The 13,904-nt window shown below is 39.5% G+C and overlaps 1 protein-coding gene across 1 annotated transcript; it reads right to left on the bottom strand.

Moving 5' to 3' along the window:
* Window positions 1–5,107: 5,107 nt before the first annotated feature.
* Window positions 5,108–11,849, bottom strand: LOC122359381 (olfactory receptor 52E8-like). The gene is made up of 4 exons (XM_043259666.1): window positions 11,293–11,849; window positions 10,928–11,245; window positions 7,511–7,586; window positions 5,108–5,362 (listed from the first exon to the last, which is right to left on the bottom strand). Exons 1-4 carry the CDS (start codon window positions 11,847–11,849, stop codon window positions 5,108–5,110), a joined length of 1,206 nt encoding a protein of 401 aa, XP_043115601.1.
* Window positions 11,850–13,904: the final 2,055 nt, after the last annotated feature.

Here is a 13,904-nt window from a genome sequence, read left to right as displayed (position 1 = left end):
ACAAATGTTGAATCAATGCTAAAAAGAGTTGATTTGTCAATGTTAATTGCATTGAATCAACACAACTTTTCCAGTTGCAATTAATGTTGACATTTCAACAAAGCACCATTATTATAATCCGTGTTTGCTGTATTTGGTTTTCATTGATTTTTATTCTTTATTTTTGTTTTACTTTAATGTTTGAGTTTTATTGACATTTGTATCAATGTGCTAAAGACAATGCAAACTTAGATCAAGTGATGGTGACTAGTGCATGCTGGGTATCAACATAATACAAAATGAATTTAGCATTCCCAACCTGCATTGCAGTTGATCTGTTTTTCTGAATTACTTTGCTGATTGTCACTATTGTTGAGGTTTGTATGAAGAGTTGTAATGATCTGCCTGAGATTCCTGGGTTCACCACTGGATGGCGCACTTTCTGCTCCAGATCACCACCCTGTTAGAGACTTGTAGCACACCTGTTTTTGATCATTCCTAATGACAAATCTTATTTAAATGTCTCCCTGCCTATTGTTCTTGTTCAGTCCTCATGTCTTTCTCAGAATCATGCTGCCGAGTTTTTGCTGTAAGAGACTTTCTTGTTTTCTGTGTTCTTTGTGATTTTTCTCCTGCCTGAGGTCTAAGGACAGCTTTCTGTTTGGATTCCCTTTTTTTTTGTATTTTGTACCAAGGAGTGTTTTGAGTTCCTCAGTAGCTATTCTTGTTGTAAGTCTCAAAGACTTTTTCTTGGTTCTTGGTATTCATTCATCTTTATATTTTTGCTTGAGTAAAGAACCTCAGAAGTCTCTTTAAGCCTCCTCATTTATTTCCTCTGCAATTGGGTTTCACCTGCTCCAGTGGAGTAGGAGTAAGTGCCACACTAATACATCCCGGAGACCTGAGTTCGATCCCCATTGGGATCGTAACAGTAGGACTGAACCATGGATACGAACCCAGCAGAGGAGACTCAACCTTTATCGAATGCAGAACGCATCCTTGCAGCTGTCTCAAGTCAGGCAGCCACCATGGAACGACATGAACAAGTCCTTGCACAACAAGAGGCGGCTGTTTCAAAACTGGGTCAGGCAGTCACTGAAATTCTGCATCACCTTCAGTCTATTTCAAGCCCACAGCAGGGAGCACAGGGAGCTCAGTCTCAACCTCAGGCTCCACTGCCACCTCCTAGCGTAGCAGTGCAAGGCTCTGATATCCACCTGCCTCATCCTGAGAGGTATGATGGAAGCCCTGGCAGATGTAAGGGATTCCTCACCCAGTGTTCACTGAACTTTGAACTGCAGCCGAACAAATTCCTAACTGCCCGTAGCAAGGTGGCTTACGTCATTACTCTTTTATCTGGGAAAGCCCTTGCCTGGGCAACTGCCTTGTGGGAGCAGTCCCCTCAACCAAGGGTTTGTTCAGATTATAACAGTTTTATTGAGGAGATGAGACGAGTATTTGATCATCCAGTGAGCGGGCGTGAGGCAGCCAGCCGCTTACTTCAGTTAACTCAAGGGTCTCAAAGTGTAGCGGAATTAGCGGTGGAATTTCGAACACTTGCTATGGAGAGTGGCTGGAATCAGGAGGCATTAACTGTTGCTTTCAATCGGGCACTGTCTGATGAGATCAAGGATGAGTTAGCAGCCCGGGACCCTGCAATAGACCTAGAATCCTTGATTGCTATGGCCATTCGACTAGACAATCGCCTTCGAGAGAGACGTCGAGAGCGTACAGAGACTTCTAGATATGTACACAGTCAGTATCCCTCTGCACTTCCCCCGTCTCCTGATCTCCCTGCCTCATATGTAGCAGGATCTGAGGAACCCATGCAGCTGGGTCGGTCACGGCTTTCCCGGTCTGAGCGAGACCGCAGGATGAAAGAAAGATGCTGTCTGTACTGCGGAGAATCTGGCCACTTTCGTGCCTCCTGCCCTATTCTTTCGGGAAAAGCCAACTCTCGTCCAGGGAAGGGAGGACTGTGACGAGAGAAGCAACCACTCCCCACTCAGCATCTTCTGGGGCTCTTTTGAATACTTATCTTCTATGGAATGATCAGTCACATCCCCTGAAGGCCTTCATAGACTCTGGGGCAGCTGGCAACTTTATGGATTTGGAAGTCGCTAGACATCTTGGTGTGCCACTCACTAACCTTGATGAACCCCTGACTATTACTGCACTAGATGGGAGGCCTCTAGGGTCTGGGCAGGTGAGTCTGCGCACTATTCCCTTATATCTCCGGGTTGGGGGTCACCTAGAAACTATACAGTTTTATGTAATCAAGTCACCAGAATTCCCTTTAATCCTGGGTTTCCCTTGGTTAGTCCATCATAATCCCCAGATAGACTGGTCCTCTAGTAACATTCTCAGATGGGGGCCTGACTGTAATAAGGGTCACTGTGCTTTATCTCTTGAACCTTCTGTTTCTCCTAAGTTACTTCAGGCCACCCCAGGGCTATTAATGACTGCTCTACAGTTACCCAGGACTTCTTCAGAGCTATCACATGTTCCTCTAGACTATGCAGACCTGTTAGAGGTGTTCAGTAAGAAGAAGGCCTTATCTTTACCACCACACAGACCTTATGATTGTGCCATTGACTTGCTGCCTGGAATGTGCCCTCCAAGAGGGAGGTTGTTCTCTCTTTCAGCACCAGAGAGGAGGGCCATGGAGGATTATATACAGGAGTCCCTGGCATCTGGCTTTATACGCCCCTCAACGTCACCAGCGGGAGCTGGCTTCTTCTTTGTTGCTAAGAAAGATGGTGGGCTCCGACCTTGTATAGATTACAGGGGACTCAATAAGATCACTATTAAGAATCGTTATCCTCTTCCACTAATGTCTGCTGCTTTTGAGTTGCTTCAGGGGGCTACTATATTTACTAAATTGGACCTTCGCAATGCATATCATCTGGTCCGCATTCGTGCTGGTGATGAATGGAAGACTGCTTTTAATACACCCACTGGCCATTATGAGTATCAAGTCATGCCTTTTGGTTTGGTAAATGCCCTGCAGTATTTCAGGCTTTGATTAATGACGTGTTAAGAGACATGCTGAACAGATTTGTGTTTGTATACTTGGATGATATTCTTATTTTTTCCAAAGACCTCAAGGAACACGTGCAGCATGTTCGCCTGGTCCTCCAGCAGCTTCTAAAGAACCATCTATTCGTCAAGTTGGAGAAGAGTGAATTTCATGTGGAGGAGGTTTCCTTTTTGGCTTTCATTGTTTCTAAGGGTCAGATCCAGATGGATCCTGCAAAGACTCGAGCAGTTAGAGATTGGCAGGTACAACGCGTTTTCTTGGTTTTTCGAATTTCTATTGGCGATTCATTCGAAATTTCAGTGCAATTGCTGCTCCACTAACTGCTCTCACTAGGAAGAATGTTAAGGGTTTCCGGTGGACATAGGAGGCTGAAGAGGCTTTCGGGAGACTGAAATATCTGTTTACCTCAGCACCCATACTAACTATTCCAGATCCTGAGCTGCCCTTCATAGTGGAGGTGGATGCTTCTGAGGTAGGAGTGGGAGCTGTTCTCTCCCAGCGTACCATAAGAGATAACAAATTGCATCCATGTGCTTTTTTCACACAAGCTCTCGCTGCATGGAAAGGAACTATGATATTGGGAACAGGGAGCTATTAGCGGTCAAACTAGCATTGGAGGAATGGAGGCACTGGTTGAGGGAGCCAAACACTCTTTTATTGTATGGACTGATCACAAGAATTTAGCCTATATCCAGGAGGCTAAGAGGCTAAACTCTCGCCAGGCCCGGTGGGCTTTATTCTTTAATCGCTTTGATTTTGTTCTCTCCAAAACCAGGGTCAAAGAATCAGAAGCCTGATGTGCTCTCCAGGCAGTTTGATCTAACAAATAAGGTTTCAACTCCGGTGAGGATCATTCACCCTCCAGGATTGTGGCACCAGTCAGATGGGGTGTAGAGACTACGGTTAGAAAGGCACAGGAGCAGGAGGCTGACCCAGGTAATGGGCCTCCAGGCCGTCTCTTTGTACCTAAAGCTGTGCGCTCTGACGTTTTGCAGTGGGGACATTCCTCATCATTTGCATGCCACCCTGGAGCTAGTAGGACCCTAGAGTTCATTGGCAGACGTTTCTGGTGGCCAAAGATGGCGGAAGACATCAGAGCCTATATCGCTGCCTGCTCCATTTGTGCTCAGAATAAGGATTCCAGATCCCGCCCTCAAGGTCTCCTGCTACCCCTCCCTGTTCCTGCTCGCCCGTGGTCACATATTTCTATGGACTTTGTAACTGGCCTACCACCTTCCCAAGGTAACACGGTCATTTTTGTAGTGGTTGACAGATTTTCAAAGGCTTGCCATCTTATACCACTGCCAAAACTCCCTTCAGCTCCACAGACTGCTGAGATTGTTTTGCAGCATGTCTTTAGGTTGCATGGCTTTCCCGAGATGTTGTCAGATCGTGGTCCTCAGTTTGCATCCAGGTTCTGGAGGTCATTCTGCCAGCTGATTGGAGCTACAGCCAGTCTATCGTCGGGGTTTCATCCCCAGTCTAATGGACAGACAGAACGTACCAACCAAGAGATTGAAACAACCTTGAGGTGTCTGGTGTCATCCAATCCTACGTCCTGGAGTAAACATCTGATTTGGGCAGAATTTGCACACAATACTCTTCGCCATTCCTCAACAGGTATGTCACCTTCGAGTGCCAATATGGTTTTCAACCTCCTATGTTTTCTGAGCAGGAGTTCAAGTGGGGTTCGGCTGCTCAGCAACTGGTTCAACGGTGTCGCAGGATATGGAGAAAGGCCCGGCTGCTCTTCTTAAGTCTTCACAGCTACAACAGCAACGGGCTAACCGTGAGACGCAGACCAGCGCCAATTCTACGCCCAGGGCAGAAAGTCTGGCTTTCAAGCAGGGACATTCCTCTCAAGGTTGAGTCACGCAAATTAGCTCCCAGGTTCATAGGACCATTCAAAGTTTTAAGGAAAGTAAATTTTGTTTCCTACCGTCTCTTGCTACCCAAGTCTTTGCGCATTCACCCCACCTTTCATATCTCACGCTTAAAGCCTGTCAAATACAGCCCTCTGTCTCCTGTCACCAGGCCACCCCCAGCACCACGAATAATTGGGGTCAGCCAGTATACACAGTTCGGCGGCTACTGGACACTCGACTGGTTCGGGAAGACGACAGTTTCTTGTGGACTGGGAGGATTTGGCCGGAGGAGCGAACCTGGGTCCCTGCTCGCCACATCCTGGACAAGGCTCTTATTAGGGACTTTTACCGTCTTCATGGGAACAAGGCCATTGGGAACGTCAGGAGCCGTTCCTAAAGGAGGGGGTCCTGTAATGATCTGCCTGAGATTCCCTGGGTTCACCACTGGATGGCGCACTTTCTGCTCCAGATCACCACCCTGTTAGAGACTTGTAGCACACCTGTTTTTGATCACTCCTAATGACCAATCTTATTTAAATGTCTCCCTGCCTATTGTTCTTGTTCAGTCCTCATGTCTTTCTCAGAATCATGCTGCCGAGTTTGTTGCTGTAAGAGACTTTCTTGTTTTCTGTGTTTTTTGTGATTTTTCTCCTGCCTGAGGTCTAAGGACAGCTTTCTGTTTGGATTACTTTTTTTTGTATTTTGTACCAAGGAGTGTTTTGAGTTCCTCAGTAGCTATTCTTGTTGTAAGTCTCTAAGACTTTTTCTTGGTTCTTGGGATTCATTCATCTTTATATTTTTGCTTGAGTAAAGAACCTCAGAAGTCTCTCTAAGCCTTCTCATTATTTCCTCTGCAACTGGGTTTCACCTGCTCCAGTGGAGTAGGAGTAAGTGCCACACTAATACATCCCGGAGACCTGAGTTCGATCCCCATCTGGACTGTAACAGAGTGTTGATGTCTAAATCTTTCTGCATGTTTTGCCACAGTATCTTTGTATTTATGATCACAATCATTTACAGATCATTTACATCAGTAATGAAAGATCAACACTTTTTAAAATTATTTCTTTTACATCTTGACTTTTTACATCTTGACACCCATCACAAAAAGCAGTCTACTTCATCTTAACTTTAAAACATTTTTGTCCATGCATAAGTGTTTATACTTAAACACCATACACTCAAAGCTTATTTCACTAAATAAAAAGCAAGAGACAAAAGCCTAATTAAAGCAAATGCCGATCACAATAATGGTTTGTTGAAATTTCCACATTTTCTTATTGGCTAATTACTATGAATAATAAATTAGTAGATTAACTATTGCCTGCTAAAAATAGTTATTATTTATAGTTATTATTACAGAATTTTTATAGGTAATTTCTTTTGTAGTGTATTGAAAAATATTAGGTATAATTCTTTTGGTTAGAGCTGTAAAATGTAGATATTATTTGCCCAAATATATAGAATAGAATCTACTCACACAAACTTTATTGAGTAGATTCTATATATTATTTTTTTAACAATGTTGTGTTCGAGTACAGCATCTGAGTCCAGTGTCGAGGACTTCTGCCAGGTAGGTGTCCACAAGAGGCAGAGTATTCCCATTGTCATAACCTGAGTCCTAAGCCATGCAGAATTACATCAATGAGGAGTTGGCTAAGGGCTTCATTCAACCATCCACCTCTCCAGCTTCAGCAGGCTTCTTCTTTGTCGAGAAGAAGGATGGGGGTCTGCAGCCGTGCATTGATTACCGAAGCCTCAATGATATTACAGTCCCATTCCGCTACCCATTACCACCTTTCACTCCACCAAACTTGATCTTTGTAGTGTCTATAATCTTATCCACATTCGGGAGGGATGATGATTGGAAATCTGCCTTCTCAAATGTGTCTGAGCACTCTGAATATCTCGTTATGCAGTTCGGGGTTTCTAATAGTCCATCCGTGTTCCAGTCCTTTATCAATGATGTGTTCTTGGACATTGTTTAACTGGTGGGTCATTATATGCATAGACAGTATCTTGATCTATTCCGAATTCATGGAGGCACACATGCAAGCAGTCCTACAAGTCTTAATTCAACATCAACTCTATGCCAAGAAAGTGAAATGTGAGTTCCAACAAATGGATATAGGAAAGTACAGTCCATTGTCAACGATGTATGATCATCGTAACCCGTACATCAGTTCAGCGAAACGTCTCAACCCACGACAGGCAAGATGGGCATTGTTTTTCTCGCACTTTCAGTTCAAGATCACCTATCATCTAGGTTCAAAAAATGGCAAAGCTGACGTCTATCTGAAATTAAGTATTCCCCATCCATTCCCAAACCAGTCAAAGAACCCATTCTTCCTTCATCTATTGTTGTAGTGCCAGTCCCCATTCCAACCCCACACCTCCACAGACTTCATAACTAATCTTTCAAACTCAAGGATACCACCCTCAGGCCAATACACAGATAGAGAGATTCAAAGAAGGTTGGTCTGCCTTCAAACACGGAGACTAACAACCTGTGTCAGATGAGTCTGTCAAGACAATCTTCCTTCTGTATACCAATCCCAAAGTCACAGCCTGTTCAAACCACTGGGTTTTACCAGTGGGCCAGAGCTGTTATGTAGGCCTGGCTCACCCTGATGTAGGTCATGAGGCCCAGCATCTGTAAGCTGTAAGCTGCTGGATTGCCAGGACATGATCCGGTGCGAAAACTGCTCATAAGAATGAAGTTTGTAGCCTGGTTAACAGAGTGCTCTTGTTAAATTTGAAGGGCAGGGCTTGGAGGAGTGAGCGACCTTCACTTTTTATTAAATTGCAGTGGGAGCACAATGGTGCACAGCCGGTGCCTCTTTGAGAGGAGGCATCCTCTCGTAAATACTTTCTTCACCACTGTCCACTGAGGAGAGAATTAAAAAGGAGCAAAGGCGAGCTGAACAGGGAGCATGCCACAACTAAAATGCTTAAGATAATTTGATCATCTCAAATAAATTTAAATGATTGATCTGTACAAAAGCTTTGTATAAAGTTTAAGAAGTATGAGATAATTCTTTAACTCAGGGCTAACCACTGAAGTCATAATGAAGTAGGCAAAATGATGTAATTCATCCTCATATGGCCTAATTTGACTTGATAAACATGGTCGTTAAAGGTCATTATGTTTCCACTCTCCTATTCCCTTAAAGGCTTCTCTGTCCAGAGCTGCTCTCAGTGGGATCACTGAACAGATAATTATCTTGTAATGACAACACTTTAATTAAACCCCACTGACCATACAGTTACAGATGCAATCTGTCTGATCATAACTTGAATTTACCTATTTTTGAAAAGAAAAATAGCTTTTATATAGTTTTAATATTTTTATTTAAAAAATTGTTTATCGTTCAAGACTAAACAAACATTCTAAATCTAAGAGTTGCATATAATTCATATGGCTCACAAAAATATTATACACCTTTAAGCACATATTATACATTGTGTTTTATTAAATACAATATACACTTGACATCGTTTGAGTTTTTATTTATTATAATTTTACAATATAAATGGTAATAAAGGTGGTTCAGTTTGCAGACTCAAGTGAAATTTCAGGACAAGGTTTAAATACTTCCCATCATATACCTTCCAGCCAATATGGCTTACATTAACCAAAAATTCACTTTTGTAGATTTAAATATCTTTAACCATTTAATCAATTACAGTTAACAATTTTCCTGAATTAATTTACTGTTTGCAAATTTTTATTTGACTAATATGGTGGCTGAAAGAACCGCATTTTTCAATGCTCTGCAAATGAAAAAATTAAACCACATGTGCTGCAAATATTCACAACATAACTAAATACAGAAATGTACACATACATTGGTTTATTATTTACCAATTCACGTTCTACAAATGGTTTCTAAGAAATGGCATCAGACACATTCACCAGGTTTTGTCTGATTAGTTTGTAACCCCATATTGGCACTATGTTAGTCAGCATTTGTTGCACAGAATGAACTTGTTTGTCAGATTTTAGAATGTCTGACTACGTGACACACTGTACTTGCTCAGCTGTTGGTGTTGTATACACACACACACACACACACATACTGTAGAAATAACACACAATGTATGTAAAGAACGGTATCTACACTAATATTACACTGTTTTTATTCAGATTTTCAGTTCATATCCAGATCAGATGGTGGATCAGCACCAAGAGATAATCTTCATTGAGACCGGAAAACCTAGATGAGGCCTGTGGACAGATCATAGGAACCAGACACACACACACACACACACACAATAAAGCCTTTAGGCAATCTGACAGCTGCGTTTAGCATTGAACTAGAAATTCAGTACTGGTCATCCAGCCAGAGGTGAACCAACTGAACCTGGTTCCTCTGAACATTTTTATATATATATTTTTTTGCATTCTGTCATAAATGGGGTTTTGGTTCCTCGCCTCTGTTGCCAACTGTTGCCTTACTGTTGGCTTACTTATATAGGGACACTTAATTTCTAGCAATTATCATTGATTTGATTACACTGTCTCTGTATTTAATAAAACAAAAAGGGTTTAATAATTATACATTATTATCACTCTACTCTATTTGATACTGCTCAGTGCTTTGACACAATCTGTATTGTTAAAAGTGCTATATAAAGAAAAGTTTTTTTTTCAGATTTGTCTATAAGTATGTTTCAATTCATTTAAAATGTATAAATGTATTATATTTCTCTTTTCAATTTCTAACAATAATAGTATTATGTACTAAGCATTAAATTATTTGATTAAATTTTAGTTATTTTGTTATATTAGAAAATATGACATACTGAAATATGAAAACTGCTTAAAAATCTTGTAGTGCTTGTAATTTTATATTTACTTATTTAATTGGTGAATATGCTACTGTCTTGAATATTTAGGTCAAACATAATTCACTGGTATGGTAGTAAATACTAATCTTTTTAGTGCATCATATAATGATGGTTATAATCAAAACATGTAGTTTTCACTCCTGATATTGTCCCTTGACCATTTCAGCAAAGCATCTTGACCATCAAATCTCCCAGTGGGGCAATGTTAATGGACCCTAAGGTTTAATTAGCCATTGTAACCACAAATTAGGTCCCTCTGGTCATAAGGTCAAAAGACCAGTCCCAGTGAGGCTTATGTTTGATGACTTAGATGAACAATATTGCATCATTATGTAGATGATGAAAGGTTTCTCAGTTTTCTTATTGCATATATTATAATGCATATTATTGTTTAATTATCAAATAAATAAATAAAAAAGTTGACCCAAAAGGCTGAAAATGTTTCCCAATTATGTTTGTCAGGCCTCAGAGTTGTGTGTGTGATAGCTCCATGCAAGAAAATGTACTAATCATGTTCAAATTTACAATGCAAAAGAAAGTATTAAAATAAAAATAGTTTTAGGGCTTTTGACTGTATATTTCTATAAAATCTGAATATTAAACTTTTCACCGGATTAGTGTGGACAGACGAGCTTGACACATTGCGCAATGTCAGTTACAGTCCACGCTGTCAAAAAAATTGCCTAAAACGGCATGATTGTCTGTTTCTATTTGGTGTGCCTATGATACGCACTTTCCACACACCTCTAAACCTAACGCCTCCACACTTTTCCAAGCAAATAAGCAAATCACAACACATCACAATGACATAAAAAATTCGGGTGCGCCTAACTTTTGTGCTGGTGCACCTCAGAAAAGAAGTTAGGTGCAAAATGTAAAAATAGTCCATAGCCCTTCATATAGTTACAACTGTACTTATAGCAAAAGAGAAAGAAATAAAGAAATATTTGAACACAATAAAGTACTATGTGCCATAACTATTTTTATTAAATATTAGAGTTGAAATTGTTACAGAACATCAAGAACTTGATTAGTTTTATAAAGACATCAGAAGTATGGCCTCATCATTAAGGACTAAATAAATAATTGTAGAAAATTCAGTTTTATCATATAAAACACTGTAAAACCAGTAGGTAGCCTTTAAAATAATCCTATGTTATGTTTTAAGTAATTATTAAGGAAAAGGGCCAACTTTAAATCGCTGAAACAAGCATGCAATGTTTTTCGAATTTCTAGTAAATTTAAGCCATAAATAAGGGGATTCAGAACAGGAGGGATAACCAGGAATTCCACTGAAAAAATGATAGCCACAATCTTAAATTTGTCTGAATCATACCGACTTAAAGCAATATCACAAAATGAAGCTATAGAGTAGTTAACAAAGCTTATAATGTGAGGAAGACATGTTTGAAATGCTTTTCCCCTAAATTCCTTGGGGCTTTTTTGACAAATTATCAAAATTCTGGCATAAGTATAGAAGATGAAGAAGGCAGGAGAAAAACTGTTGTTGCTGAGACAAAAGACCAATTATGTTGTTACTCAAAGTGGAAGTCCCACAAGATAGTCGAATCCAGAGACCAGTTGGAGCAGTACAGTCTTGCTATGTCAGTCCCACACAAAGGCAACCTGGCTGAGAAGAAAATAACCAGACTCATAGAAAAGACTGTATAAAGTGATGCTAGTCCCATGTACAGTATTGTCACTTTGGGGGTCATAATTGTATGATATTTTAAAGGATTGCATATGGCGACATATCTGTCATATGCCATCAGAGTTAATATTGTATATTCAGACATTGCATAAGTATAAATGATAAAAATCTGAACAAAACACCCTGGCCTAGAAATTGTGTTTGCATCAAAAAGGAGATCAACCATTAGCCTAGGAAAGAATCCAGCTGAGCCATAGAGATCATTGGCAGACAAACAAGATATCAGTATGTACATTGGCTCATGAAGAGATCTCTCTTTAAACACCACAAACAAAATGATGGCATTAAATAATACAATTGCTAAATAAACTGAAAGTGTCAAAATTAGGATGGGATATCTCATGTGAACAAAATCCTTGAACAAAGTGAAATAAAAATAGTAAGGCATGGTTCCATTTTCCATTCGGTGATCAAAAAAGACAGCGAAAGTGCCACTAAAAAGAAATATTTAGGTTCAGTTTCTGTCTGTTAGTTGAAGAGTAAAGCATCCAAATAGTTTTTGATGTCCCTTGTCCACTCTAAAATATATTTCCTTGCTCCAGCTATTTTTAAAGCAACAGTCAAGTTGAAGAAAGCTGATTGTAGCTGCTGATCTGATGCAACTGCTCAGTTTTCTGTAAGCGGATTTTATAAACAGAGCTGACACCATCTGGGTCTTTACAAACTGTACACATGAGAATTAGCAACATTCATTTTTGCTGTTCATTAGGTTCGACTACAATAACAACGTGTATCTTTTATAGGATGGATGTTGGATTTTATTTAATAGCATGTTTCTGGGTCAAGTACTATCATGTATAATCTGAACACGCAAAAACTATGTAAGTAGCGGGAAAATGGCACAAATTGCTTTAAGCTACACAATATGTTAGACTGATTGTAGCTATATGTGTATATTGACAAAATGTGTGATATGAATATATTACTCAGCAACAGAACCCAATATAAGTAGGATAAAATGGAATAAAAATATAATAAAGCCAGGTTTAGCACTGCCTTTGTAATCTTGACTGAATTGCAATACAACTTTTAGAAGGTTTTGTTGTTTACTAAATATTATTATCTAATAACTATTATTTCGTTGAAAGTATTTAAAAATTTTATAATAGTATTTGATATTTAGAAAATCTGAGTGTTAGTGATGGTGATTTTGGCTACATTGTTCTGCCATTGGATGGTGACGAGACTTCAAGTGTGACACTTATATTTAAAGAAAATGAAAGTTGTAAACAGCAAAAATTATTTACAACAAAATTTAGTAAGGAACAAACCAACAAACATTGACTATCACTATTGTCGAAAAAATCTCCTCAACACCTGAAAGGATACTACAACAAAATATATCACTTTCCTCAGTTGAGATTACTAATGTTTTATTTTGAACATGAGACTGAGCTGAAGAATCATATGCAGGTAACCAGTCTTGCTCCACTGTAGTAACTGCAGCTTTTTTTTAAAGGTTCAAATCAACTGAATTGTTTCAAATGGTTCAATGACACACTCCTGCTTCTCAGAACTGTGTAAATGCATCTAACACTTAGGACAGAAATGCATGAAAACAGCTACAAACCCATTGCAATCTCTGAGATCTTAAGATTTATGGGTTCACAGAGGAAACTGTGATTTGAAACATTCTTAAAGGTTTCAAAGCTTCATGAAGAAATGCTTTGAAAGTATCCAGAACTCTATGTAGTACAATAAGCTTTAAATTAAGCAACTAATACCTCTTTTACACCAACATAAACCAGGTGCTATAGTTCAGAGCCAGTGCTATTGCCGGTATTGGTTTAACTAAGAACTGGGAAAATATCAACCTGAATTTGTGGTAGAAGAAAGTAGTATTGCAAAGGTTTAAGGCACTCTGTGGCTATTTAGTATTTATTTACTGCTGTATTAAAGCAATATCATAATTGTATAGCAATGTGATATCTTTCTATATGTCACATTGTGGTTTGGCATGGGAAGGAGCAGACGACAAGTAAAATAAACTTAAACAGATTTAATCTCCAATGGGCAAAATAAAAATATACAAACAGGTAGGTAGGCAGGCAGGCAGAACATAAACCACAAGTAGGTAACCTCGACAATCTGGACCAACTGAAGACAAACACACAGGACTTAAATATACAACATAATTGACTAAACTAACGAGACACGGCTGAAGACAATTATACAATTACTCTGAAGGGAAGGTAGGGGCACAGAGAGCACATGGCACGAGACAAAACAACAACAAAAGAGTCAGAGACGTGACACTGTATTAACCAGGGTCAATATGATGCTACTCTGGGAATGGACCAGCACCCTTAACTTTGGAGACCCTTAACACAAGTCTATCTAATTTTTAAAAGTTACTTAAGATAATTTTAAGAAGGTTTATTTAATTTTTTTATTAAGTTTTGTCATACCACATATATACAGTAAATTATAACACTAGGAAAATAGCAGTAATAGTTTT

The sequence above is a fragment of the Puntigrus tetrazona genome, chromosome 15 (genome assembly GCF_018831695.1).
Source record: "Puntigrus tetrazona isolate hp1 chromosome 15, ASM1883169v1, whole genome shotgun sequence".
Taxonomy (NCBI): domain Eukaryota; kingdom Metazoa; phylum Chordata; class Actinopteri; order Cypriniformes; family Cyprinidae; genus Puntigrus; species Puntigrus tetrazona.
The sequence above is the reverse complement of the archived record's forward strand: the minus strand, read 5'-3'. Positions and strand labels throughout refer to the sequence as shown.

Excerpts from the sequence above, each read along its gene's own strand:
- LOC122359381 (XM_043259666.1), bottom strand. The coding sequence starts at position 11,849 with ATGGAAAATGGAACCATGCCTTACTATTTTTATTTCACTTTGTTCAAG. Across the intron at positions 11,246-11,292 it reads TCTCTGGATTCGACTATCTT|CAACAACAGTTTTTCTCCTG; the intron begins GTGGGACTTCCA and ends CTTTTGTCTCAG. Across the intron at positions 7,587-10,927 it reads GCTTGTTTCAGCGATTTAAA|TTTTCGCACCGGATCATGTC; the intron begins GTTGGCCCTTTT and ends TCTTATGAGCAG.